The 27,678-nt window shown below is 40.7% G+C and overlaps 2 protein-coding genes across 4 annotated transcripts in view; one reads left to right on the forward strand and one right to left on the reverse strand.

Annotated features, from left to right (window-relative positions):
• The window catches only part of AMELX (amelogenin X-linked), a 677,225-nt gene that overhangs the window by 542,114 nt on the left and 107,433 nt on the right, over positions 1-27,678 (forward strand). The gene's annotated exons all lie outside the window — the stretch shown is intronic.
• Positions 1-27,678, reverse strand: part of ARHGAP6 (Rho GTPase activating protein 6) — a 522,685-nt gene that overhangs the window by 20,941 nt on the left and 474,066 nt on the right. For all 3 annotated transcript variants that reach the window (XM_066577984.1, XM_066577989.1, XM_066577991.1), the window contains exons 5-10: positions 26,083-26,278; positions 22,440-22,495; positions 19,232-19,382; positions 14,180-14,328; positions 11,259-11,438; positions 4,263-4,360 (exon numbers count right to left, since the gene is read on the reverse strand). In XM_066577984.1, coding sequence (XP_066434081.1) covers positions 4,263-4,360; positions 11,259-11,438; positions 14,180-14,328; positions 19,232-19,382; positions 22,440-22,495; positions 26,083-26,278 — 830 coding nt within the window. The remainder of the gene's footprint in view (positions 1-4,262; positions 4,361-11,258; positions 11,439-14,179; positions 14,329-19,231; positions 19,383-22,439; positions 22,496-26,082; positions 26,279-27,678) is intronic.

A 27,678-nucleotide genomic window follows, 5' to 3' on the forward strand; every position in this document is an offset into this window, starting at 1 on the left:
TACAATTAATTGTGTCCTTTCATTTTCAGCATTTGTGTAAATACATGCCATTCCCAAGTTTCTAGATTTCTTTACTCAGAACTCAGTTCTTGACCCTAGTACTTTGGCGCTGTGCCTAGACGTTCATCTGAATCCGCCCTTTTTAGAGCTACATCTGCTATTTACTCAGTCCTCCGCAGTCTATGATATTATGCTGTTATTACATGCACTTTATAAAGTCATCGTTTTCTTTACTTTCCGAAGGTCAGTGCGTAAGGGATCAAGGCGGCAGGTCACGGAGCCTGGGGTGACAGTTTTAGGAATACACTTACTTATATTTTCACAGTTCTTTCAGCTAAGTACTATAGGGAACAAGTGTTACTGCAGCCTTTGATATCTGTTGTATGTCATCACAAATATGGAGTGAAAAACCGAGAACATGTCTTGCTGAGGTTGCTAGGCACCTGTTCTCTTATGGACCTACGTTTAAAATCAAGAGCTTATTTTATGGTATTTGTGATATTTTAAATCAGACTCAAATGCTATATTACATTTATGTACTGTAGATATCCCTGTGTTCTGGCTCATGGCAGTGTCTCCCAACTCCAGTCCTCAAGGCACCCCAACAGGTCATGTTTTCTGGATATCCCATAGTAAGAACGCCTATGGCAATGTCTGAGACATTGACGGTAATTATATCACCTGCGCAATACTCAGGAAATCCTAAAAACATGACAATGGGTGCCTTTAGGACTGGAGTTGGAAAGCACTGGCATAAGGGCTCTGTACACAGCAGATGCCCGTGCACAGAGCCTGTATGGCTTTGTAGTAGGGAGCCCTACATATGTGTCCTGCTGTACAGACTTCATCAGACTCTATGTGTATGGAGATATTCTTCCCTACTCATAATGCCTGTAGGGTAACACACCTCCATACAAAAAGCCCTCTGCATCCCTTCGTTGGAAAACACAGTCATGAGGATGTACGGCAGAGCACTCATGTACTTCTATGGCAGCCCTATTACGGCACTGTACAAAATAAAGCCATAATACGACCACATGCATAAGCCCTAAGACCGATTATAACATTCCACAACACAACCTCAAACTGGTAAACAGAGGAAAGCAGAAGCAGAATGAGATCTCCACTTCCTTCTGCTGGTTAGCATCCCGAGGACATAATGCATGCCTGCTGTGTAGTGTTATAGTAGCCCTGCACTGCTACTGATCCCAGACAACAGGAAAAACTCTGTATGCCTTCAAGAGAAATGAGATATATTATAAATTACCCATTGAAATCAATAGATTGTGTATTTCATGCATGCACGGGGTTCTAAGGAACAAGAACCACTTTTTGTAGTGGATATCAACTGCGGCTAATAGATGGAGTTACTAACAGCACAAAAAGCACTAATTGGACATTTGAAATGGTTCATCTAAACCCAATGCTGGTAAAACTATACAATACAAAACAATAGCTTTTACGACATAACATAAGACTATGTTTGCAATCAAGTTGCCAGGGCTAACGGCTTAGGTATTTGTTGTTCTCTCCAACATGTATGTTGTTTCTACAAGTTCTCAAGACTGAGAGGCTCCAAAGTGAAATCTGAATAAAGTTACTCATACAAGGATGACAAGAACACAGTGCTGACCACAATGTGTAGTTCAAGATGACCTCTCACAATGTTGTGTATCTGCACTATGTCCTATTTTTCTTTACAAAGACAATTCCCTCAGGTCTTAAGGATGAGAGACAAATTGTTATCTTACAGATATATTTTACTACAAATAGTAAAAAATGCAGAAGCATAAGTAACAATTCGCAGTGCTTCACATCATATCATATAGACACCTTGTGAGAGGCGTAACTTGAAGTTCCTGGGCCCCAATGCAAAACCTGTAACAGGCTCCCAACTATAATGCTTTATTTATAGTACTGGGCTCCCTTTATGGAGAAGAGAGGCCTTATGGGCCCCCTAAGGCTCCTGGGCCCGGGTGCAACTGCATCCCCTGCATCCTCTATAGTTACGCCCCTGCACCTTGTATATTTAGCATGGCAACCCATTCACAACAGGCATTTTGGTATTGCAGTATGATTCTAACAGAAGTTCTTAAAGCATACCCCCACCTTTCAGGTGACTTTCCAGAATAAGCTGTATATGAGCAATAACATTATATCTGACCATTATATGACTTGTACATGACATTTTAATCATATTTTCCCATCTGGTGGCTGTATCTCTAATTTTCAGTTTTCTTTGAGCTAAGGGCAATGACTGATGTTATAGTGTCTGCATATACTGTACATGGAGAAGTTAGCAGATTCCGCTCCCTAAGTTTCTGTAACACACACGCACAGATAAATAACAGCATAATAGAGGGCAGTGCACACTAGTACTGAGCAGTGTAGATGTGTTTTTAGTAGCTCTAACACAGTAAATAACTCACCATTGACTACAGCAGTGTCTCTCTGTGAGTATGCTTCTGTCTTTCACTTCCCCCATCCCTTCTTCATAAGCTCCTATGAGCCACATGAGACAACACCCACTAACACTTTTTGTAATTGATCTCTGGTACTAGAGACAAACATCACTTAACAACAATCAGTGAAACATTCCTGAAATAAATAGTCTTGTGGAAATCTTACAGAGAACACAGGTGTTCATTTCTTCGAAGTCTCTTATATTTTTTTGATAAATAGCCATAGAGTGAGCAGGGCCTAGTTAAAGGACAAAGCTTAGACAGTCTCCTATAACAAACAGGACAGTGGAGAGAGGTTCTTTCTGCAGCCAGTTTCCTTACAACCACATACAGTGATGAAAGAGGGAAAAATGGAAAATGACTGATCCTGGGACATACATAGAATAATTCACTTTGTAATTGGGGGTCCAACTGTTGGGCCCACACTGATCATTAAAATGACCCTGTATTCTAAGTCCCTATACTATGGGTGTCTGGTAGTATCACTGTAAAGAAAACAAATCAAATGGGACCTCAGACCATTGGTTGTCAGAATCAGCATGGCTTCTAGTGTTCCTACTGCCACCACTCATCCACAGGATTTGCTGGAATTTTTTAAATGATTGTTTTTTTTTTCTATATTCACTGTTGCTTTTGGATACAGTAACTTTTGGATCGAATTATTCTATATTAGTTATTATAATGATGTATCACTTCTTTAAAGTAGTTTGATATTGATGGCCTACCTTAGTGCTTCACTATTTATCAGACACAGCTCCATACATTTTTCAGTGGTTGTGCCTGGTGCTGCAGCTTACAGCTGCTCAATCCCATGTAAGTGAATGGGACTGACCTAAAATGCCAGGCACAGTGTACCTTGGTGGATATGGACCCACTGTGGCACTGAATGATTTCACTTTAGGCTACTGAAAGCTGCTCTAAAGGTTCCCTGGTTTTCAACCTTGAAGGCAGGCAGAGTTAAGGAAATCTGGGTAATCAGGCGAGGGTCAAAACAAAACAGCAAGCAAAAGTTAAAAACACCTTCACTTGGAACACTAGAAACCATTGTCACATGCATCCTGCAGTGGGGAAAGTGCCTTACATAACCAGGAAGTATGTGGATAGGCTAGGGAAGAGAAAGCTGTGTGTGTGTGTGTATTGGTCCTTTAAAAAGTGGGCTGAGCACACACATGCACCCTATGGTCAGAGAGCACTGCCTGGGTAATAGTGTGCCGCACAAAAACTTAGAAGGTGTTGGTGGCTGCGAATGGGAGGGTGGAGGTGAAGACAGGCACGGCCAGTAGCGATTTCCGGCTACAACATGGCTACAAAATGTACAGAGCAGTGCCTGATAAACACCAGGATAGGCTATCAATATTAAAGTCCAGAAAAACCCCTTTAACAAACTATCGACACATATCGAACAAGCAAAGCAAAGCAAACTAATCTCATTGTAGTTATTCAAACTCCAAACTTTCTGATTCCCTAATGAATGCTTATTTACTCCTTTTGCTATGTAATAGTTGAAATAAGACTACATCAGTTGTGCAAAGCCTGCAACATAGATATCTACTCTGCTATGAGAGTCTGCATACATGTACCTGCCTTCACAGTGTAAGATGTTGGTGTCGAGCGACAATGACAGAGCAAGACAATGGCCACTGCAAACTGTTTTTTCCTCTTCCCTGGCTTATGGTGTACAGAGCTCCGAAACATACACAGCTTTCCGAGAACTCTGAGATGTGTTTAGATAAGTATTTCTTTAGAAAACAGACATTACTTCGAACATTTCTAAAATGAGCTGTAAACATATTCACTTACGATGACTGAGAAGCTTTTCTTCTGAGTAGATAGTCCACTACATCAGGATCGGTCTCTAAAAGACTAAGGAGAACTTCATTCTGTAAATCAGGAGGCACCTACAAAATAGATGAAATACATACATGAGTCTCTAACTGGCCCAGGACATAACCATTCAATGCCAAGCCAACGAACGTTCTGCCATTTTCACTGTCGAACTGCAACTCTATTTTGCTATGACTGGAATAATATTTTTACTTTCTACCCTAGAAATGCATTAGATGTGGGCTCGCCCCACCACACAGGCGTCGGCGTGAAGAATGGGTGCAGAATCGGTATGATATTTATTTGTTTGTGTCTGTGTAATTAATGACTGTGGTATTATCAATTATTTTATGAAAACCTTATTGTGCAACTCACATTGTTTAAAGATTAAAGAAGGGAGCTCTACGTGTTTTATGGGTTAATTACATAAAGCGGTTTTGTGATTATGCCACCTAAAACACGTTTCTATTTTTATTTTACTAGTAGGTATTGATGATTTACTCATAAAAAGCACCCTTACATATGTATGATCTCCAGAGTGGGAACAGATCAGCATTAATAGTAAGAAATATACTTTGAAAATGATCCTTTGTATCTTTAGGGCGGCTTCACACCAGCATGTTGCCCTCATGAGAAAGTCATGTGGCATGCAGCAAGTACGCAATGACATTGTGAACTTGCTGAGTGTCACCAATCGCCATGCAATATCATGGTGTGTATGCACGATTAATATGCGCCAATATAAAAACAAACTGTGATCTTTATTGTGTGCATAGGTCACGCAATTCGTATGTTCGGCAACATGGGAGCATATGGCAGATAGAGTGGTACAGCATATTCTGCATTTAAAACCCGCACGTAGAATACGCTTTCACCACACGTTCCTGTGAAGGAGCCCTTAAAGATAAAAAAGGCACAGGATACAATGGGAATGGCTATTCAGCAGTATGCTGGTCAGATTAGGTTGTTGGGAACCTTAAGAATAGTTCCCATTTGACCTTTGTACTCCTAATATATATATATATATATATATATATATATATATATATACATTAATGGTACAATAATAGTATTGTGAATCAGCAAAATATGTCAATCCTCCATATTATAGCTAAAATATTAGCTGTAACAGTATTGCTGAAAGGAGTGATAATACTGTTAAGCTGGCCATAGTAATCAGATAGATGTTTCTCCCAAATCCACCCAAAATGTGCAAGCTCAGTCCGATCACAATATAAATTAGATTGTTGGCTAATCTCACTGACTTTAACTAATGGGTATGGTCAGCCTAAATGGAATCTATCCAACTATGTAATTACCGGTACTATCTGTGAACTCACTGTCACTCCCCTCCAGTAATCTGGAAAACAGTCTGTTCTGTATGTTAATGAAGGCTCGAGGAGTCCAGAGTACTGCTGATCAGAGTTTAGGGGTTCTGAGGATATATTACAATAATGAACATAGGTCATTTGCTGGCTTACAGTGGGTGAGGGAAAGTGAGTTACCAGATAATATATAATTAGGATCAGTGTCTCCTCAACTATCCCTGCATTATGGTAGATGGGAAAGGGTGGGAATATCGTGGTGACAAATTCTCTCTAAAGGTCTTTTTACACAGGCAGATTATTTCCCGTAACAAGTATAGATTGACAATATACAGCAGTAAAGCATTCTGTGCTCAGTTGTGCCCCAATTATCATGCAGCTTTTTGAGAAAGATTAACCTCGTTTACACAAGGTGATATGCCTCTGACAAATGATCATTTTTATGCCTAATAAAAGATGTGATTAACGACCAACTAATGTTTTATTGTTTATCTTTCTGGGTACTAATAGGGAACACATGTTTGTATGAACATTCATTCGGGCGATCATCGTCCCATGTAAAAGAGTTTTAAGGCTGGTATACTCCCTGGTGTTTTAGCTATTGTTTCAAAAAGAAAGAATGACCAAAATGTGTTGTACAACCATTTCAATGAAAATGACCTTATATCATGGTGCAACGCTTCTAGAAGGAAAAACCTTCTGTTATGATATAGGATGAGAATAAAGCAAAGGAAAAAACGGCTCTGTTCCAAATTTTTTCTGCGCGGGGTACAATTGCAATTTGAAATATAATGGAATGATGCCAAGTATCTTTCTTTTATTCTGTTACTATCACTTCCTAAATCTGATCAAACAATAGGACCTTGATGAAGTGATTAAACCTCTTACACTTCTGTCATTAGTACTTTCACCCAGCAGACTACTGCTAGAAGGCACATACTGAATTGCAGACATGACAGCAGAATTTCACCCACTGATTGGATATTCATGGAGAAGTATTGCGATATTAAAATAAATGGAGAAGCATTAAAGTGGTATTTCTACATAAGAATATTATAGCATGTTGCCAGGATATGCTATAACATTCTCAGGCTGTAATTACATGGGGTGACAGCGAGTGGTGCCCAACATTTCGTGGGCACAACTCGCATCCCGCAGCACACAGACACCCTGTCTGTCTGCTGTGTGATATGCAGGAGACGGCACATCTACATGTTCTATCCATGTGCAAGACTCACACGAAAATAGAGCATGCTGCGATTCTTCTGTTTTGCAGCATCGCTGAAAGAGAAATGTTGCCCAAATAAATACACCCGCTGCCGATAATGGGTTGTGCAAAAACCAGTATGCTCAATTTTTGTGTGGCCCCATAGAAATCTATGGGGGGGGGGGGCACAAATGCACACCCAATACTAGTGCAATTGTGAAATAGGCTGTGGAATGAAGCCGGTCACATGTTCTTTCTTTCGGCGCTGCAGAGAGACATCTGTCTTGAAGTGCGGCCGTCTTCTTCCTGCAGTAACACGGGCGCCGATGCGCCCGTGTGACTAAGCCCTTAGGCTGGGTTAACATGGGGCAGAATTTCTGCAGAATTTCCATGCAGACTTTCTACACGGAAATTCCACTGGCAATTTTTATCCCAGGATAAAGCAGCAAAGTGGACGAGATTTGCAAAAATCTCGTCCACACGCTGCGGAGAAGCCGTTGCGGCCAAGCTGCGATGAAACAGACATGCCGCATGGAATTCTAAGCTGTGGCATGTTAATGTTATTGCCGTCTCTGCTGCAGCAGTCTATCCTCTCTATGGGGAGAGATAGCTGCAGTGGAATGCAGGCAGTGAAGCGCTTTGAAACCACTTAACTTAAGTAGCATTGTGGCCCTTCTTTCTGATATTTAGTGGGGGCCCAGCAGTCAAACACACACCAATAAAGAAATGATGACATGTCCAAACAATATGTCATCACTTCCTCTAAGAAGGAAAACTCCTGTAATGAATCAAGATGAAGGGCCAGCAAAAGAAATCTTAGACCAGCATGCTGAAATACTGGATTGCAGTGAAAATCAACATGGAAAGTACGACTGCATGTCAATAGTAGTACCGGACTTACTACCTTTGGTCTACAACCAGAAAAAACAAGGTATGGACTAAGGTTTTATACAATTCTGTCATTTGATTTTTAATTACCGTTCCTTTATACTCATTTGCAATACTTAACGAATGATGGGAAGCAGTCATGTAACTGGCTTCACATCAAAGATAATTGTGTAATGTTTTTCCATTGTTATTATTTCCCGGCTGCAAACATCAGATGAAAAGTAACGAAAGAAGAATTCGGCTTAGCTGTGTCAGCAATATATTGAGTGCTGTCACAAAAACAATTACAAGTGTAATTTTCAGGACTTTGCACGCTTATAAGTCAATGTCCACATAAGACTTTCACTGCAGCAATAGTAAGAGATGAAATTTCATTGGAAGATATAGATAAACTTGACATTCCCTCAAGAAAAACATATTTGACATAAACCTGAGATTGCACACACTGATTGTCAAGCAACTTGGCGGCAACTAATATAAATCTAGTGTCACTGTCTGTTAGTGTAACTCATAGGAAATGTAAAACAGACTGTATAGAATCCAGGTTCTTTGTTTTGCATCCCTAGTGCTAGAAATATTGGTTACAACATACCTAGACCAAAAAACTGTGTAACTTAAAGGTGTTGTCCTTAGTATAGGCTAGCAATAGTAGATTGGTAGATGTCCGCTGCCTGGGACCCCCTCTGATAAGCTGTTCTTTGGGTTGATACGCTCATGCACTGAACTGAATTCTGCAGGAAGACGGCAGCTCAATTTCCACTGCAGTGACGCAGCTTGGTATTCCATGCAAAGTTTCTATTCACTGTCATGCTGATTGTTAGGGATTCTAGGTGGCCCCAGCTGTTCTACTCGCCTCATGTGGTGCAGAGTGTTAAGGCAGTGGAAATGCAGTCATAAGCTCTCCCTCACAACCTGAACATTGTGAGTTCAATCCTCACATGGTTCAGGTGGTTGACTCTAAGGTTCCATTCTTCCAAGGTTGGTGAAATGAGTACCTAGCTTGATGGGGGGTACCTGAAAGCGCTGCAGAAAAGGTTGGTGCTATACAAATAAAAAGATTTATTTTATTTTGATGCCTTTTCCTGCAGAAAGCTCATCAGTAGTTTACAACCCCTTAAATCATGAAACATGATGTGCAATACATAAACCAATACATTTATAATAAACGCAAAAGGCAGGACAACTTCACAATTGTGCAGAATGACTAAATAACCAAAATATTGGCTGAAAAAAGATACATGTCCATCTAGTATTCTGCAATATTGATCCAGAGAAAAGCAACCCTCCCACCAGCCAAGTGGCAATAGCCAATGTTTCCTCGAAAGTCTTCCCAACTCTAAATGTAGCAATGAGAATAAATCCCTGGATCAACAGCCACCTCCATACAACCAGTAACCATAGCTTGTAATATTATAATTAAGAAAGGCATCAAGGCCCATTTTAAACTCTGTTAGCAAATTATCTATGACAACTTTCTTTCACAAAAAGTAGCATAGAAGTATGGAGCCACAGTCCCATGTTTTATGGAAAACAGTTGGGAAACCTCTTTGCATCAATAGAGGGTCAAACTTCTGGATTACTACTAATGTGACATATGAATTGCCAGAGGCACTCCATGCAACATCTGTCCTGAACAATGAAGGAGGATTGGGGTTAGGAAGAAGCACTCCTGCTGCTGGTACTGTTATAAGGGGCATAGGAGTTAACATTATCAGGCTTCATGTAAACATAATCTTATTTCCTGGTAAATGGATTTTTTTAATGGTGCCTCCATTTTTGGCTGCCATTTTTGCAGTATTTTTGGTCACATTTTTTCCTTTTCTGTTTTTTTTCCTATGGAGAAGCCTATGGGAAAATGCCAGAAAAAACTCAGATGCAGGGCATATTATTATTTAAAAAAAAAACACCATGGACCCCCCCCCCCCCGCCCCCCAAAAAAGCAGCAAAAGTGAGAAAAATTGCTACTAACAAAAAAGCACAATGTTTATAGAGCTTTTCATATTTTAGTATTGACCTACAGCAATTATCAAATCACAGTGTGTTTTGCCGTAAAAACAGCAGCGGAGTAAAAAAAAACACAAAAACATGGAAGTTTTGCAAAAAAATCTATATGTGACACAAATGTCAAAGGAATTTTTCTACTTCTTGGAAAAACTTACAAAGGGGCAGGAAATGGTTACAAATAACAAACCAAGGTGCACCCACAGTTCTGATCCCAGACTTATCCAGTTCTGCCACTCCTGTCTTCACTGCCGGTGTTTCGGTTGACTGCAAACAATCTCTGGCATTAGCGGTCTAAAGATATATTTTGCTGAGGCCAGTTATTAGCTTTAGCGGTCATGTGTGTATACAGAATCTTACCACTGCAGCCAATGTAAATAAAGAGAGGTAGAGCTGGACCACTCTAGGATTGGAGCAGTGAGTATACCTTGGTTTGTTATATTAAACTATTTCCCACCCTCTGTAAGTTTCTTATAACTTGGAAAACCTATTTAAGGGAGTATCATAGCCTGCAGTGTTATGGCTAACACTGTCATGGCCAGTTTTATTAAATTGGTTTTCCAGGCATAAAATGGAAATTCATTAAAATGCTGAAATCTAGGAGGTACAGCTAAGTTGTGACAAGCTGTACCTTTTATCTGCTGCTCTGGACCCTCCTATTCATCCCGTGCAGCCGCTGATCTGCCGCTGTGTTTACATCACTTTCACAGTAAACACAACAACAGACTGTTACCTACAACTTCCAGCATGTATAGAACTTATCTCCAACCAGTGCTGTAGCTCCGCCCACAGCTCACAGGTCCTACAACTTACCAGCACCAACCTCCCTCTCACTGAGAGCCAGAGGAAGCTGCTGAAGCTGACAGAGAGGACAGTCCGACACTCTGAACAGCACATGAGCAATACAGCGCAGTGCTTCCACCCCTGTCCTCCCATCATGTACTGCTCACAGGAAGTTGGAGCCTATGGGCAGGGGAAGAAGTAGGAAATGTGGACAAGATGTCAGAGGAAGTGGAGATATTTTTCAGTCGGAGGGTCACGTTACATACAGAAAGAAAAAAAAAGAAAGTAGCTAGACCGGGTACAGTGACCCTATTACACATGTCCTATAGTGATGATGTACATTAGCTTTTAAAATGTTAGTCTGTGCCCAGAATGCTTCTTATAATTTTAACAACTTTACCCAAATTTAGGCAGCATTAATAATGGTACTATTATAAAGACATTTCCATTTTCTACAACCTAATATGTAAAATTCCTCTAAAAGATAAAAGTGATGCAAAAAGAAAATCCCCGATGTGCATATTTTAGAGTTTAATATCCTGTAAAAAAAAACACCTTACTTCTCGGAATCCCATGTTGTTATTTCAAAATGATCTTAACTCAAAGCTAAAATATGCACTGAATGAGTATAAACAAATGAGTAAGCTGCCCTGAAATAATACTATTCAACCAACACTGTAATAACTAATTTGATACTTTATAAAAACTGTCAGTTTTTCATACACAAACCAGATTTTAAATTTAGGGATGACTAAATGATTTGCTTACCATAAAAAGGTTGTCGTAATTTTCAATCATCTTCTGTACCACAGAGATAATGGTTGTACTCTCTTCGGCCCTGGCAGTACTTTGAACTGTAAACTCCTTGTCAGATGATTTCTGCTTGTGCAACAAGTTAGGCCCAAATATTGTTGCCAGGTTTAATGAAGTCATTTTATTCCCATTAATCTAATAAAAAACACATTAGATAGAGCGAAACATGATCAGAATGCACATAACAGGATTTTTATTAGCAATTTCCTTGTCTAGAGTAACACTGCTTATATCTTGGGTAAGTTAGCAAAAGTAAAAGGACATTTATACAGTTGGAAATGTTTTCTCTGTATCTGACAAAAAAGGGGTGACTACACCGTAGATGCCTTTTTCCTCTTTTGGCAAAAACACTAAATTTGACATTTTCTCATAACTCCATTTCTGTCTGTATTACAATGCATTTGGAAAGTCTCCAGACCCTTTCTTTTTTTTACATTTGGTTATGTTGTGGTCTTGTGAAAATTAAAAAGTTTTCCCCATCATTCTGCACTCAACACCCCATAATGATAAAGTGAAAACAGAATGTCAGAAATCTTTGTAATTTGTTTTAAATTAAAAGCTAGGATTTTTGCATCGACATAAGTTTTTAGTCCCTTTGGTATGAAACTTGAAATTTAGCTCTGAAGACCTATTTCTCTTGATTATCTTTGTCATTACACCTTGATCAGAGTGTCCCTGTGGCCTATATAAGGCCTCACGGAATACAGAACAATTTCTGCGGCACTGAAAGTTCCTAAGAGCAGAATGGGCTCCAAAATTCTTAAATAGAAGAATTTTGGAACAACCTGCACTTTTCCTACCAAACTAAATAATTGGGAGAGAGGTGACCAAGAACCCAATAGTCAACCTGGCTGAGCTCTAAAGATCCTATGTGCAGAAGGTCAACCATCACTGAAGCATTCCACCAATCTGGTCTTTATGACAGATCACTAATAATGTAGTATAATGCGTCAGCAGCACTCACCACCACCACCTAAGGGAAGCTCTGAAGGGACTGCATGCTCAGACCCAGATCCTGACCCTGGATCCAATATCAGTATAAGTCCAAATAGTTGTGGCCTGAGCAGCAAAAAGGTGCAGGACGTTAACCCATATCCAATGGGTATATTTATTGGGTCCACGAATAAACAACGTTTTGGCTACCCATGTAGCCTTTGTCATGTTCAACACATACAGTAACACTATTTAATGCCCAGTCAGAGCCCTGACTTAAACCCAATCGAATATCTCTGGAGAGATCTGAAAATGTCTGTCCCAAAGAGTCTCCATCCAACCTCTCAGAAGTTGAAAGTATCTGCAGAAAAGAATGGCAGAAAATCCTCAAATGAAGGTGGGCATAACTTGGGGCATCATACCCAAGAAAACTGGGAGGCTGTAATTACTGCCAAAAGTGCTTCAACTAAGTTCTGAGTACAGGGTCTGAATACTTTAGTCAATGCAAAATGCTAGTTTTTTAATAAAAAAAAAAATATACATAGATTTCTAACATTCTGTTTTCATTTTATCATTATGGGGGTACTGAGTGTGGTGCCCACAGACCACAAAGGGGTATGGGTGATAGCAAACGGTAGCGTCGGTGGCTTTGCTAGCCTCCCTTGCACCAAAAATGCCAGCGAACTGCAGGGAAAACGCTGCACTGTGAATGGGTGTTCTATTTTGGCATTTGGGTGCTACCCGCGAAGTCGGGCAGGAAAAGGTGTTGGTTTGTCAAGTTCATGATGCAAGTATGTATGTAAGCCAAGAGCTGCTCCGGACAAAATAAGAATAAAAAGGAAAAAACAAAAATATAAAAATTGTCCTTTACCCCAGAGTAAAGTGTGGTACGCTTCAGTGCAGATGGTGAGGTGGTGGGAAGGAAAATCCAGGAGCCAGGATTAACTTTAAACAACTGGAACACTTTATTTTCAGAGGGGATCTTGCATAAGTAGATTTTAGACATTAAGCATTACTTCTTTTCTTAAGCATTACTTCTTTTCTTAAGGTAGACAGTTACAGGTACTAGTACAGGAACACACCTCTGTAAATTTTCTTTCCTCTCTTGCTTAGCTCTCTCAGGCTGATGGTAAGAGTTTAGATCTCCTGCTCTTTCTCTTTCTCTCTTCTCCTCCATAGATTCCTCCTTGTTAGTATTCACACTTTCACCTTCCCCCCACACTGTCTCTTCTCATCCTCCTTCTGCTACTCCCTCTTCTGACCTTTCTCCTACACTTACTCTCAGACTCCACTCACTAAACTCCTCCACCTCCACCTATTTATCTCATTACTCCCTGCCAATCCCAGGGAGATGAATAATCTTCCAATACCAGACTCTCATTCTCACCCTGTTACCCAACTAACCATTTCCCTAATGACTGTTTCTAGAGGACAGAGAACCCAAAGTGAATGGGGAACCTGTCTAAGAATAGAGCACAGTGCTATATAGAAGGCAAATATAATTGCAAAACATACATATTAACATTTACAATAAATGAACACATTTACAACAGAAGTGACCATAAAAAGTGCTGTAATGACCCAAATCCAGGTCACTACATGAGTGCAGAATGATGGGGGAAAACTTTTAATTTTTTTTAACTTGCACAAAGCAACATAATAAAATTTTGAAAGCGTCTGAAGTCCTGTTTACATTTTGTACATTTGTGACTTTCTACATATAAAAAGGCATTGAGCCTGGAATAGTTTTTCATTGTGCAACTCTGTGACCTTCTCTTTCCAGATATAAAATCTCAGATGTCACTTCAAACATTTTTGTATAGATCTTAAAAGTGATAATTATTGATTTGATCTTAATCAATAAACCCAAGGTTTAGTGCTCATGAAAAGTAAGTTTTATATAATGACATAATATTTTTAATAGAAACATATTACTCTCTCACCTCTTGCCCTTCTTTATCAATTGCATCTTCTGCATGGCTAGCTACAGTAGACAAAAACTGTAACAGTCTATGGAGAGTATCACAGTTGCAAGGAGGTAGGAGGTAAATGAGGAGCTGTAAAGCTGTCAGCTGATCTTCAAGATCTAACACTGAAATGATAGATATAAGCGTTAAATGTGTGCAAATAAATAAATGTTCATACGTTTAGTTTTCATTTTACCTTACACTGAAACAACTAAGCAATAAAAAAAATTTTGAGTAATATTTTCACATTATTTGGATAACAAACAAATGGTTATTAACAGTCATTGAGCCAAAACTTTGATTGTCACATTGCTGACTAAGATTATATGTACAGTGCAGGTTCATAATTATACATGTCCAGCAATTATTTTGTATGCTAATATAATGCAGTTATTTTTTGGTTTTTTTACATCTGTAGATAAATTGGTGATTTGTATCAAGTATGGCATCAAGAGGTTGTAAATATCCTGCAGATGCTTTCTGTTATGTATGCGGAGAGTTCATCAAAACACGGGCAAAGAAGCACTCTGTGGCAACAGCAGCAAAAATGAACGCAACCTACAAAACATATTTTGGGATGATCGTGGCTGATCAAGATAAGTCATGGGCACCTCACTTCAGCTGTGATAATTGCAAGAAAACTCTTAAATGTTGTTTCAGAGGCAAAAATAGAGCCATAAAGTTTGTGATACCAAGAATTTCGCAGGAGCCAACTGATCATTCCACCAACTGTCATTTTTTGCATGGTAGACCCCTCCAAATGTCGAAGTGGAAAAAATGCAGTTGCTGTGACGTACCCAAACATTCCTTCGTCTATAGCCCCTGTACCACATTGCTGTGATCTCCCCATTCCGACACCTCTACAGAGCATGCATAGCGTGCAGACGTGTTCAGAAAACATCAGCTCAGACAGTGAAGATGTAACTGATCCTTTCCATGCTGGCGAAGATGACAGAAGACCATACTACCCAAACCAGAAGGATGTTAATGATTTGGTAAGAGATCTTAGTCTTATAAAAGCTAAAGCACAAATTCTGACATCCAGGCTGAAACAGTGGAACTTGCTAGATGATAGCGTGCAAGTTGCAAGTCAAAGAAAACGCCATCAAATGTTTTCTACCTTCTTCACCCTTCAAGATGGACTCTGTTACTGCTATGACGTGACAGATCTATTCAGTGAAATCAGAATACCTTCTAATGCACAAGATTGGCGCCTTTTCATCTACAGTTCTTCCAAGAGCCTGAAAGCAGTTCTGTTTCACAATGAAAATCAACTTCCATCCCTCCCAGTGGATCATTTTGCACATCTCAAGGAGTACAATAGTGTCAAATTCATGTTGCAAGTTCTGAAGTACGATCAGTATGGTTGGGAGGTAATTGGAGACTTCAAGATTGTGGCTTTCCTAATGGGTCTTCAAGGTGGTTTCACAAAGTTTTCTTGCTATCTTTGCCTTTGGGGTAGTAGAGCCAAAACTTAACACTACCATCAACGAGACTGGCCTGAATGTATTGATTTCACTGTTGGACAAAGCAATGTCAAGTGGGAACCCTTAGTAGATCCTAAGATGATTCTAATGCCATCTCTTCACATAAAACTCAGGCTTATCACACAGTTTGTCACAGTTCTAGATAAAGAATCTACAGCGATGAAACATCTACTAAACTTCTTCCCAAAGCTGACTGAGGCCAAGGTAAAAGCTGGCATTTTTGTGGAACTACAAATCAAGAAGATCATAGAATGTCCGAAGTTTCCTGACACACTCGTAGAAGTACAGAAAGCAGCTTGGAACAATTTTGTTGCCATGGTTCAAGGGTTCTTGGGAAATCACAAAGCAGACAACTATTTGGAGTTGGAGGAAACGATGGTGGGCTGCAGCATGTCGCTCAAGGCTCATATCCTGGATTCTCATCTACACAAATTCAAGCAGAACACAGGAGCATACTCCGAGGAACAAGGAGAAAGGTTCCACCAAGATATGCAGCAGTTTGAGCGTTGCTATCAAGGACAATACAACGAGAATATAATTGGTGACTGACTACATCTGGTACGTGAAAATGACCAAGTATACAATTATCAATCGAAAAGAATCAGACATCTTCATTTATTTTGAACTGTATGGACATACTCTGCATTGTATGATGACTTTGGCTCATGATTGTAAGTAATTTCTTTTCTCATGGCTCCGTCACACGGGGGTTTTGTCGCAGCATTTATCCACACAAAATGGCTCAGTCACACAGGCATTTTAACGCTCAAAGAGAGTGATGCCCGCTATCCTCTGCCACAGCTGTGCCACAACTATCACAGAGGAGTGCGATGTTCTCCCATTGAATTCAATGGAGCTGGCAATACAGCCGGCTCCATTGAAAGCAATGGCCTGCCGGCAAACGCTGTAGTAATTTTCGGGGAAGGGCTTCAAATATAAGCCCTTCTCTGAAAACCATCCTAAAAAGTGAAAAAAAAAAATCTATACTCACCTCTCTGCAGCTGCCGGGGGCTCAGCTGCGTCCAGCTGGCTCTTCTCCTGAACTGCTCTCAGTAGTATTCTGCTGAATGGGCTGCCTCTGATTGGCTGAGCACAGCTGTGGCAGAGGATCAGAATCTTTAGTATATGTTCTCAATGGGGTCGGCACTGCTGCCGCCGGCCCCATTGAGCGCACATACACAGAACACCGATTTGCCGCAGAATGCAGTTACATGCGTTCTGCGAATCGTTATGCCCTATAATTTTTGCCGCATGGGTTTGTTCGCATAAAAAATTTGCGCATGTGACCGCTCCCAATGCAAAGCATTGGGTCTATACAGATGCGGATCGCAAACACAGCTGTCATACGTGCGTACAAATGCCGGTATGACTGAGCCCTCACAGTGTATGTCCTTGAAACATTCGAAATTCAAAATCATATATTTTTAATTATCGATGTCCTGAAGACAAAAGAAAACTTTTTTCAAAATGAAGGTTATTTTCCATTATATTTTACAATAAGCTAACAGGAACAAATAACCTTTTCGTAGACACAAAAATCGTGTTGCCTATGTACAATATATACAGATTAGAGATGAGCGAACGTACTCGTCCGAGCTTGATATTCGTGCGAATATTAGGGTGTTCGGGATGCTCGTTACTCTTAACGAGCACCACGCGGTGTTCGGGTTACTTTCACTTTCCTCTGTGAGACGTTAGCGCGCTTTTCTGGCCAATTGAAAGACAGGGAAGGCATTACAACTTCCCCCTGCAACGTTTAAGCCCTATACCACCCCCCTGCTGTGAGTGGCTGGGGAGATAAGGTGTCACCCGAGTATTGAAATCTGCCCTTCCCGCGGCTCGCTACGGATGTATTCTGACATTAGTTCAGGGAAAGTGGTATCGTGTTGGAGCTGCTATAGGGAGAGTGTTAGGTGTATTGTAGGCTTCAAGAACCCCAACGGTCCTTCTAAAGGCCATAAATCGTCTCTATATGCGCTCAGTGGGGCCGGCGGCAGCAGCGCCGACCCCATTGAGAACATATAGAAGGCAAATCCTTCTTTTCTGCCACAGCTGTAACAGCTGTAGCAGAGAAGAACGATGTTTGCCCATTGAATTCAATGGAACCAGCAATACAGCAGGTTCCACTGAATGCAATGGGCTGCCGGCGATCGCAGGATGAATGGTCGGGAAGGGGTTAAATATATAACCCCTTCCCTGCAATTCATCCAGAAATGTGATACACTAAAAATATATACCGGCGTATAAGGCGACGGGGCGTATAAGACGACCCCCCCAACTGTCACCTTATACGCCGGCAATACAGTGGAGCAAAGAATAAAAAGCATTACTCACTTCTTCAGACGATCTGCGCCGCTCCTGTAGACTGTCACTCCTTCCTGGTGTTCTGCGGTGCTCCTGCAGGCTCTTGCTCCCTCCTGGTTCCCGGCAGAGCATTGCTTTCTCTACGAAAAGCTTTAAATCCACGCCTCCAGAAACACACGTGCCTTCAGCCAATCACAGCCAATGACAGTGATGTCATTGAATTGCTGTGATTGGCTGTGTTTCTGGAGGCGGGGATTTCAAGCCTTTCATAGAGAAAGCTTTAGTCCGTGGACCAGGAAGGAGTGACAGTCTGCAGGAGCGGCGCAGATCGTCTGAAGAAGTAAGTAATGCTTTTTATTCTTTGCTCCACTGTATTGCCGGCGTATAAGGTGACAGTTGGGGGGTTGTCTTATACGCCCCGTCGCCTTATACGCCGGTATATATTTTTAGTGTATCACATTTCTGGATGAATTGCAGGGAAGGGGTTATATATTTAAGCCCTTCCCGACCATTCATCCTGCGATCGCCGGCAGCCCATTCAGTGGAACCTGCTGTATTGCTGGTTCCATTGAATTCAATGGGCTAACATCGTTCTTCTCTGCTACAGCTGTTACAGCTGTGCCAGAGGAGAACGATCTTTACGCTGACAGTGCGGGGGTGGGGGGGGGGGGGGCACTTTTGCCGCTATTGTGGCTTAATAGTGGGACCTGTGAACTTGAGATGCAGCCCAACATGTAGCCCCTCGCCTGCCCTATCCGCTTCTGTGTCGTTCCCATCACTTTCTTGAATTGCCCAGATTTTCACACATGAAAACCTTAGCGAGCATCGGCGAAATACAAAAATGCTCCGGTCGCCCATTGACTTCAATGGGGTTCGTTACTCGAAACAAACCCTCGAGCATTGCGAAAATTTCGTGCCGAGTAACGAGCACCCGAACATTTTGGTGTTCGCTCATCTCTAATACAGATGATTGGTGTTATCAAATGTATCTCCCATCTGTATCACAGATTTAATCATTTTTGACAGGATAAATAGTTCTGCATGCAGCACTGTTTTTCCTATCATGATGACGACCACCACGGGAGAAGCAAACAGACCAGACTATAAGTTAATGCGATCTGCCACTTCCTGCTGCTGTCTGTCATGCGAAAGATCTAGCATAGCATTCAGGCTTTAGTTGTAAACTCAGGTGTGAACAGAGCCTAGTAATAGCATTATGGAACATAAATAATCATACTTATGGTATGGATAAAAGGTGTATAAAGTTCTCTGGTCAGTAGGGGATCAGGCATATCTCTTAGAAATTCCTTTAGCAAGGCAGCAACATCATGGACACTGTGTTCCTCTTCTAGAACCACATCAATACCGCGGTCAAACTCTTCACGTAGCTGGAAAGCACAATGAAAGTCATATTATGTCAAGTAGCTAAGTAAGCAGACTACAATATTTTATAATCTAAATACAGGAAGACCTTTTGCAGCAGCAGATTAGTAGCTAATCATCTTCATTTCAGCTTTGTCACATTCTGACACAATATACGTGAAGAGTTACATTTTGGATGCAACTTGCAACCTGGGTTTCCTATTACAGGTATAAAGTTACTTAATCTATTTGTCAAGGGTAGTCATTGGAACAATTAATGTAAATATGATTTACTTGCACTGGCAGAAGTCCATTTGTATCCATTTTAATCCCTCTTCCAATGAGAAAAATAGAAATATGCTCACCAGTTCCATAACTAGTTTAGCCTTTCAAGATAAGGAATAGGTGATATAACCAAACGTATCTTTGGAGTTAACAAGAAAGGCCTGCCCCAATATAATGCATATACATCAATAATGGAGCTTGATTAGGTAGGTAGAACACAATAATTAGAACTGTAAGATCAGCAGGAGACTACAAGTTGTTTTCATTTTAGCGCCAAAGATATATAAGAAAACCATTTTTATATATATATATATATATATATATATATATATATATATATATATATATATATAGCAATGTACTGGATTCCTGCACATTGCACAGATTTGGAGGGATGAAGGGGGTTTTGTACAGACTTAGGCTCTGATGCAATGGTTACATGAAATGGTGCTCAGTTTAACCCCTTGAGTGGCAGGTTTCCTACCACCCTGTCGTGCCCACCAGGGCAGGTTTTTTAAAATGGTCTAATCATTGAATTTCAACTAGTTTTGCAGTTGCGTCTCAAGAGCCATAACTTTTTCATTTTTCCATTGACATGGCCATATGAGGGCTTGTTTTTTGCGGGACAAGTTGTGATTTTTTAAACAGGGGGAAGGAAAAAAAGAAATGGGGAAAAAAGAAAAAAAGGGGCCATGTCATTAAGGGGTTAAATAATGTATTAACTTCCTTCTCTGGGTCATTACGACGCACACAGATACCACATGTGTGATTGTATTTTTGATTTTTTACAAAGTAAAGGGAGACAAGTGTTTTTTTTTATTTTTTTAATAATTTTTTTACTTTTTTTTTATTTATTTTTTTAAATTTTTTTTTTTTTTGTCCCTTTAGGGGACTTCCACAGGGACCCATCAGGACCCCTGATCACATTCCGGGGGTCCGATGGTGACAGCCCTTTACATGCTGCAGTGACAACCCTTTACATGCTGCAGTCACATAGACTGCAGCATGTAAAGGGTTAACACAGCAGAGATCGGAGGTTTTCTCTGATCTCTGCTGTAAGAGCAGGTACCTAGCTGTCCTCTGACAGCTAACAACCAGCTCTCCCTGCCACAGAGATCATCGGCTTGCTTCTGACAAGCCGATGGTCTCTATGGCAACTTGTAAACAAAGCAGGACATTGCCGACATGTCGGCAATATCTTCTGCTGGTTTTTCAAAGCCCTTGCACTGCTCTGTGTGGGTCTGTGCAGGCAGAGCACACTGTCACAGCTTGTGGCATTGTGCTCTGCAGCTCCCATAGTGATACATAGCCCGGAAATCTGCTAGTGAGGAAAACTGCTGCAAAGTTAGTAAGTTTTGTTTTTTTTTAAACTAGAAGGCATCAATAACCCCAAACATACAGCCAATGTCATTAACAACTATCCTCAGCATGAAGAAGAACAAGTAGTCCTGGAAGTGATGATTTGGCCCCACAGAGCCCTGATCTCAACATCATCCAGTCTGTCTGGGATTACATGAAGAGACAGAGGGATTTAAGTAGAGATGAGCGAACGTACTCGTTTCGAGTAATTACTCGCTCGAGTACCGCTATTTTCGAGTACTTCAGTACTCGGGTGAAAAGATTCGGGGGGCGCCGGGGGGCGGGGGAGGTGTGGCGGCGCGGGGGGTAGCAGCGGAGAACAGGGGGGAGCCCTCTCTCTCTCCCTCTCCCCCCCCTCCCCGCTGCAACCCCCCCACTCACCCACGGCGCCCCCGAATCTTTTCGCCCGAGTATGGAAGTACTCGAAAATCGCGGTACTCGGGCGAAAAGGGGGCGTGGCCGAGTACGCTCGCTCATCTCTAGATTTAAGCAAACCTACATCCACAGAAGATCTGTGCTTAGTTCTCCAAGAGGTTTGGAAGAACCTTCCCACCAGGTTCCTTTAAAAACTGTGTGTAAGCGTACCTAGACGAAGGGTGATAGCACCATATATTGATGTGATTTATATCTCTCTTTTGTTCACTCACTTTGCATTTTTGTTAATTTATTTTTAAAAAAGCTATTAAGGCTGTGTTCCCACGGGACGTAAATCCTGCAGAAATCTCATGGTTTGGCCGCACCGAAAAACCATGAGATTTCCGCGGGAGAGCCACAGATTGAAAACCCGCAGTATTTCACCACGGGTTTTGGAGCAGTTCGGCCGCTGACATTCTGTTGCGACTTTCTCTTCCCATAGAGAGGAGTGAGGCCACAATGGAAAAAAAAGAATTGACGTGCTGCGGCTGTCAATTCCGCGACACCTCGCCGTTTCCGCCGAGCTGTTCAGTGGGTGCTATTGCACCTACTAGCTTTATGATATTGGGCTTTCTTATATTGGATCTAATTTAATAGTCCTGTGTCTGTGAAGGATTCATTTATGTTTGCTTTCTCTGCTTTATATGAAAAGAAATCTATTTAGAAAATAAACTGTGGAAATTCTGGGACTGAGCTTTAGTAGCGGGCATGACCATATATACGGATGTGCCACAATGCCTGGAAAAGCAATGCTGGAGCACTACTACTGTCCTTTTATTCTGCTGCTGATCATTATTGGTCCTCGTACTCCAGAATTTACTGATCACACTTTGATGATCACTGTATATGCTTAGGAAACCCCCTTTATACATTTTTAATGATTGGCAGATAAAATTAAAGATCTCGAAAGAAAAGGTAATATCCACATTTGAATATCTACAATGTAAAGTTTTTAAGAGGTTTTGCATTATTGACCATGTTGATAAATTGGAATGAACAAGCTATACATAATAATGGCACGTTACCTGGCGTACTCTCTTTTTAGAACTTCCAACTCTAAAGATCCCCACTGTTTGTAGACCTAAAAGAGAGAATACTGTAACAATAATGTTGATTCTCATAAATTCCTTTCTGTGATTTTAAAACTTGCACACAAAACCAAACTGGGGCAGATTTACTATTCAGAATTCAACAGTTTTCTGGTGCACGTTGCGCCAAAAACCTGTAACATATTTTGCACCACATTTCTAATGTATTTTAGAGACTTTTGGACATTTTTTGCCAAGTTCAACAAAGGAGTGTCTTAGTGGGAGAGGCGACACGGCCTAAATGTACCAAGTTGAGCTGAAAATGTTTTCAAATATTAGCGCAATTTTACATGTAAACTATGCCAACTAATAGGCGGTATAAATTTACAGTGCAATGGAAATCATTGTTGGCTTGTTCGCTAATCATCCGATTTAAACACCAATCATTCAGTCATTCTCATTCACCACTACAGTGAACTGAATGAGTGAATGATCCATATTAGAGATGAGCGAGCGTACTCGCTAAGGCAAACTACTCGAGTGAGTAGCGCCTTATGCGAGTACCTGCCCGCTCGTCTCAAAAGATTCAGGTGCCGGAGAGGGGTGGGGAGCGGCAGGGGAGAGCGGGGAAATCTCTGTCTCACTCTCTGCCCCCCGCTCCCCTCTGCTCACTTCTGCAACTCCCCGCTCTCCCCCGCCGGCATCCGAATCTTTTGAGACGAGCGGGCAGATACTCGCGTAGGGCACTACTTGCTCGAGTAGTTTGCCTTAGCGAGTATACTCGCTCATCTCTAATCCATATGTCTATGATGATGTGTCCATAGATTTTTGTTCACGCCGATATATATTTACCTGGCGTCTGTTGTTTATTCATAATACAATTATATTCAAACCTGAAAATAACCGGTGTGTTTCTCTATAGGTAGGTGTATTGCATGATCTTTTCATTATTAGTGGAATATCAATATTTAATTGTTTGGTTGGGGGACTTGAATCAAGTTATTCCATTTTCTATGGTGATTATATGTCTTAGTTCTTAAGGGACTTACCAATCATCACACATTCTTAACTAGAGAGTGGATATGATGGTCGAGGCCCCGAACATAGAATAGATAGATCATTCATAAATTTTGGTGGAACACATCTATGTATATATCAGTTTTAGAGATCAATATAGACACATTATTTATAATTCTGATGCCAACATCTGCAATGTTTAGAGAGTGAGATATACTCCCGTTCAGTTCCTTATATGTGCACAGTGTATCTATGTCATTTTATATTCTATAGTTGTGGCATGGTAAAACATAGGTGCTGCTTCATACTGCAAAGGAATATGTTGAAATTCAGGTGATAGATGCAGTTTGTCGCTGGGCTCTGTTAAGCGGAGGAGCCCTGGTTGCCATGGCATTTTTGTATATATATGTATGCCCAATATGGTGGACCCTCGCATGATTTTGAGTATACTGTAGCACAAGAGGTGCGCCTTGATGCGCTCACTGCCATGGTAACTATGACGGTGCTTCCTGGTTCTGTGATCTCGTGAACATAATGGTTGTTCTCACGCATGCGTAGTGGTGATGAGCACACAATGGTTATATTTCTATCATGGACACACAGGACTATGCAAGGTTGTTCTACTTATTATCACCTTTCAATGACATTTAGGTGTCGCCCAGCCCGGGATTCCCTGCGATTGGTCTGTATACTTCATGTGGGTGTTCTTTCAAATTGTTGGTGATCTTTGATTGGTGTTGATTTTGTATATCTATATTGGCAGTCATGCTTATACCTGTATGCTTGATAAAGACTGCTATTTGCGGTCGAAATGTCGCAGGATATGCTGATGGTCTGTGTTTTACAATAAAGGAACTCTAAATGAAGAGTCGGATGTGAGTATTACCTTAAAGTTGCTCCAATTACTACATTTTTGAATGGACTATAATGAATTCTAATGTATGAATATCATTGCACTTTAATAAAAACACCAAAAAGATCACATCTAAAATAAGAAAGTAATAAAAAATGTTAAGATTTGTTCACTTATACATTGATTTCAAGGGATTTTCCTATCCTCAGCATAGGTCATCAATAGTTGATAAACTGTGATTGGGACCCCAGCAGATCAGTTGATTTGGTGCCTGCTGTCAATGCCGCAACACACAGGGGTACAGAGAAAGCTACTGCTCTGACCCCTGTGTAATGGCCAGCGCTAGTAATTGCAGGCACAGCCCTCATTAACATCTCCCCCTGCCCATGTCATTCCAAGTGACAGCTCTCTCCCTGCTTGTGCATGGCGAGAGAGCTGTCAGTCAACATGCTGCGGACAAGGAGAGGCTAGCATGGTGCCCTCTTTAACTCGAGAGGTCAGAGTCGAGGACCATTCCCTAGACAAGGACTATCAAGAACCATTCCCTATTATAACACTGTTTCAAAGCTACAAAATCACACATTAAAATAACAACCAGTACAGCAGTGAGAAGTTTAAAATCCCTGTGCTTGCCAGACCCATAAGCAGAAATAAAGTGTTTTGAGATAGCCTGTAGTGTGCACTACATTGATAACTGTAAAGCACAACAGTCAAAAATATAATGTGATCAGTGTCCCTGAGGGTCTACTGTTGAGACATTCCAATGGCTAAAAAATAAACCTAAAAATGGTAACATTCTAAAGAATTCTGAAAATTCTAATTAAAGTTGTTGTACTAAGATAGTCTTTTATCACCTATCCTGTGGATAGGTAATAATAGTCTGATGGGTGGGTCACTACTGATCCCAAGAATAGGGATCCTATTTCCCTCATCCTCCTCACTGCAGACTCACTGCACTCCCTGCAGTAAGGAAGAGATTCGAATGGAGCTATGGCCGCACATTCCATTCATTTCAGTGGGATTGATAGAGATAGCTGAGTGCTTTGGCTTCTGCATATGGGTGGCCAGTGGTTCATTCAACCTGACATCACTGTGGGTATGAGAAGCAATCATACAGTGACAAAACAAGAGGGACACGGGACATCCATTCTCAGGATTGGTGAGGGTCTTAGCAGTAGACCCCACCAATCAGACTTTTCCTACCTATCCTAGAGATTGGTGATAAAAATACGTCCCTATAGACAAGGGTTTGGCATTTCTTATGACCTAAAAAGCCAAAGCTAGAGTAGCAGATTATGTGTTCACTTTTCATTTTGGACTTTCTTCCTGAAGGTTTTCTACTTTTACAAGTCCTTTTTATAGGTACGTATCTGTGTGATACTGTATATGGGTCTATAATGGAAACCCACTGCTTATTTGGGGTTTACTTACTATTTTCTATTAGCAATGTTATAGCAAGAACGCACAGCTTGTGGTGTAATGAAGCAAACGGTTTACAGTTAGCTCTATCCTATGATAAGCTATGCGTAACAAATGTCTAACAATCAGCCGCTCATGCTAAAAACAGCTGTATATACATAAAAAACTATTTTCAATTGCAGCAGAAACCAATTCTGAACAAATACACATGTACATACAAGAAATCCTTGTGAATATATGACTATTATAGAAAATGGCAGCTTTTCTGTATATTCATGTACTGTAGACTGTACTTTACTACTGTAGCAATAGTCTCCATGTAACCCCTGGAAACATCAGCCTAACACTTACCATTCTTTTCTAAATGTAGACAGCAGCTGTCTACAAGCCTGGGAACTTGTCTGTAGATGGGGTTCAGACTGAGCTTTTTATCCCTTTCCTTTTCTTTCTTACTTTGAGCTTCGGCTGGCAAAGACAGCTGTAGTGCCTCCAGGAGTCGAGACTGATTGTCATCGAGATCTGTAATAGAGTCCACAGACATCGCACCCTGCAACACATGAAAGACATCCTTTATGGCAACAGAACTAGTTACAAAGCCCATTCATTCTTATTTGATAGAGTTCATCATCTTGTAGTACAATATGAATAAAATTCTTAAGTAGTTAATACACAATGTGTAATCTGTCTATGTATCTTATATCTATTTATCTATCTATCTATCTCATATCTATCTATCTCATATCTATCTATCTAATATCTATCTCATATCTATCTATCTATCTATCTATCTATCTATCTATCTATCTATCTATCTATCTCCATATCTATCTATCTATCTATCTATCTATCTATCTATCTATCTATCTATCTATCTATCTATCTATCTATCTATCTATCTCATATCTATCTATCTATCTATCTATCTATCTATCTCATATCTATCTATCTTCTATCTATCTATCTATCTATCTATCTATCTATCTATCTATCTATCTCATATCTATCTATCTATCTATCTATCTATCTATCTATCTATCTATCTATCTATCATCTGTCATTCATCTATCTATCTATCTATCTATCTATCTATCTATCTCATATCTATCTATTTATCTATCTATCTATCTAATATCCATCTATCTATCTATCTATCTATCTATCTATTTATACATCATCTATAGAGATGAGCGAACGTACTTGGTAAGGGCGATTTCGCAATCGAGCACCGCGTTTTTCGAGTACTTCACTACTCGGGTGAAAAGTACTCGGGTGCGCTGTGGGTGAGTGGGGGGTTGCAGCGGGGAGTGGGGGGGAGAGGGAGAGAAAGAGGGCTCCCCCCTGTTCCCCGCTGCTACCCCCCACTCCCCTCTGCAACCCTCCCCCCCCCCCCCCACAGCGCACCCGAGTACTTTTCACCCGAGTAGTGAAGTACTCGAAAATCGCGGTGCTCGATTGCGAAATCGCCCTTAGTGAGTACGTTCGCTCATCTCTAATCATCTATCATTCTTCTGTCTATCTATCTATCTAATAATAAATATCAACAGTAAATGACATGTTGCAAGCTTGAGCTGCAGTATAGTGGGATGTAGCAGGTGTTGATAATGGTAGGCCAAACATATAAGGAGGGTGAACTGTATGCCCTATATCATATATATGACATTTTATGTACAGCTAAACGACTGGAATAATCTCCCCCACTCTCAGAACAGACGTAACTAAAAACTTAATTTTTATTAATGAAAGATTAAAATTGTTTCATATATATAAGGCTCAAACATACACACAACGTATCGCCACACAATTGCAGAATTGTGTTGATGAGGGTGTCGCGATAACTGGGAAAAGTGGGGGTCACAAAAACTTGTGGTCACCCATTGACGTGGGGAATAATGCACCCCTACACTTAGTTTCCCAGTAGAATAATATTAAAAAGACTTTAGAACTCGC

The sequence above is a fragment of the Eleutherodactylus coqui genome, chromosome 1 (assembly GCF_035609145.1).
Source record: "Eleutherodactylus coqui strain aEleCoq1 chromosome 1, aEleCoq1.hap1, whole genome shotgun sequence".
Taxonomy (NCBI): domain Eukaryota; kingdom Metazoa; phylum Chordata; class Amphibia; order Anura; family Eleutherodactylidae; genus Eleutherodactylus; species Eleutherodactylus coqui.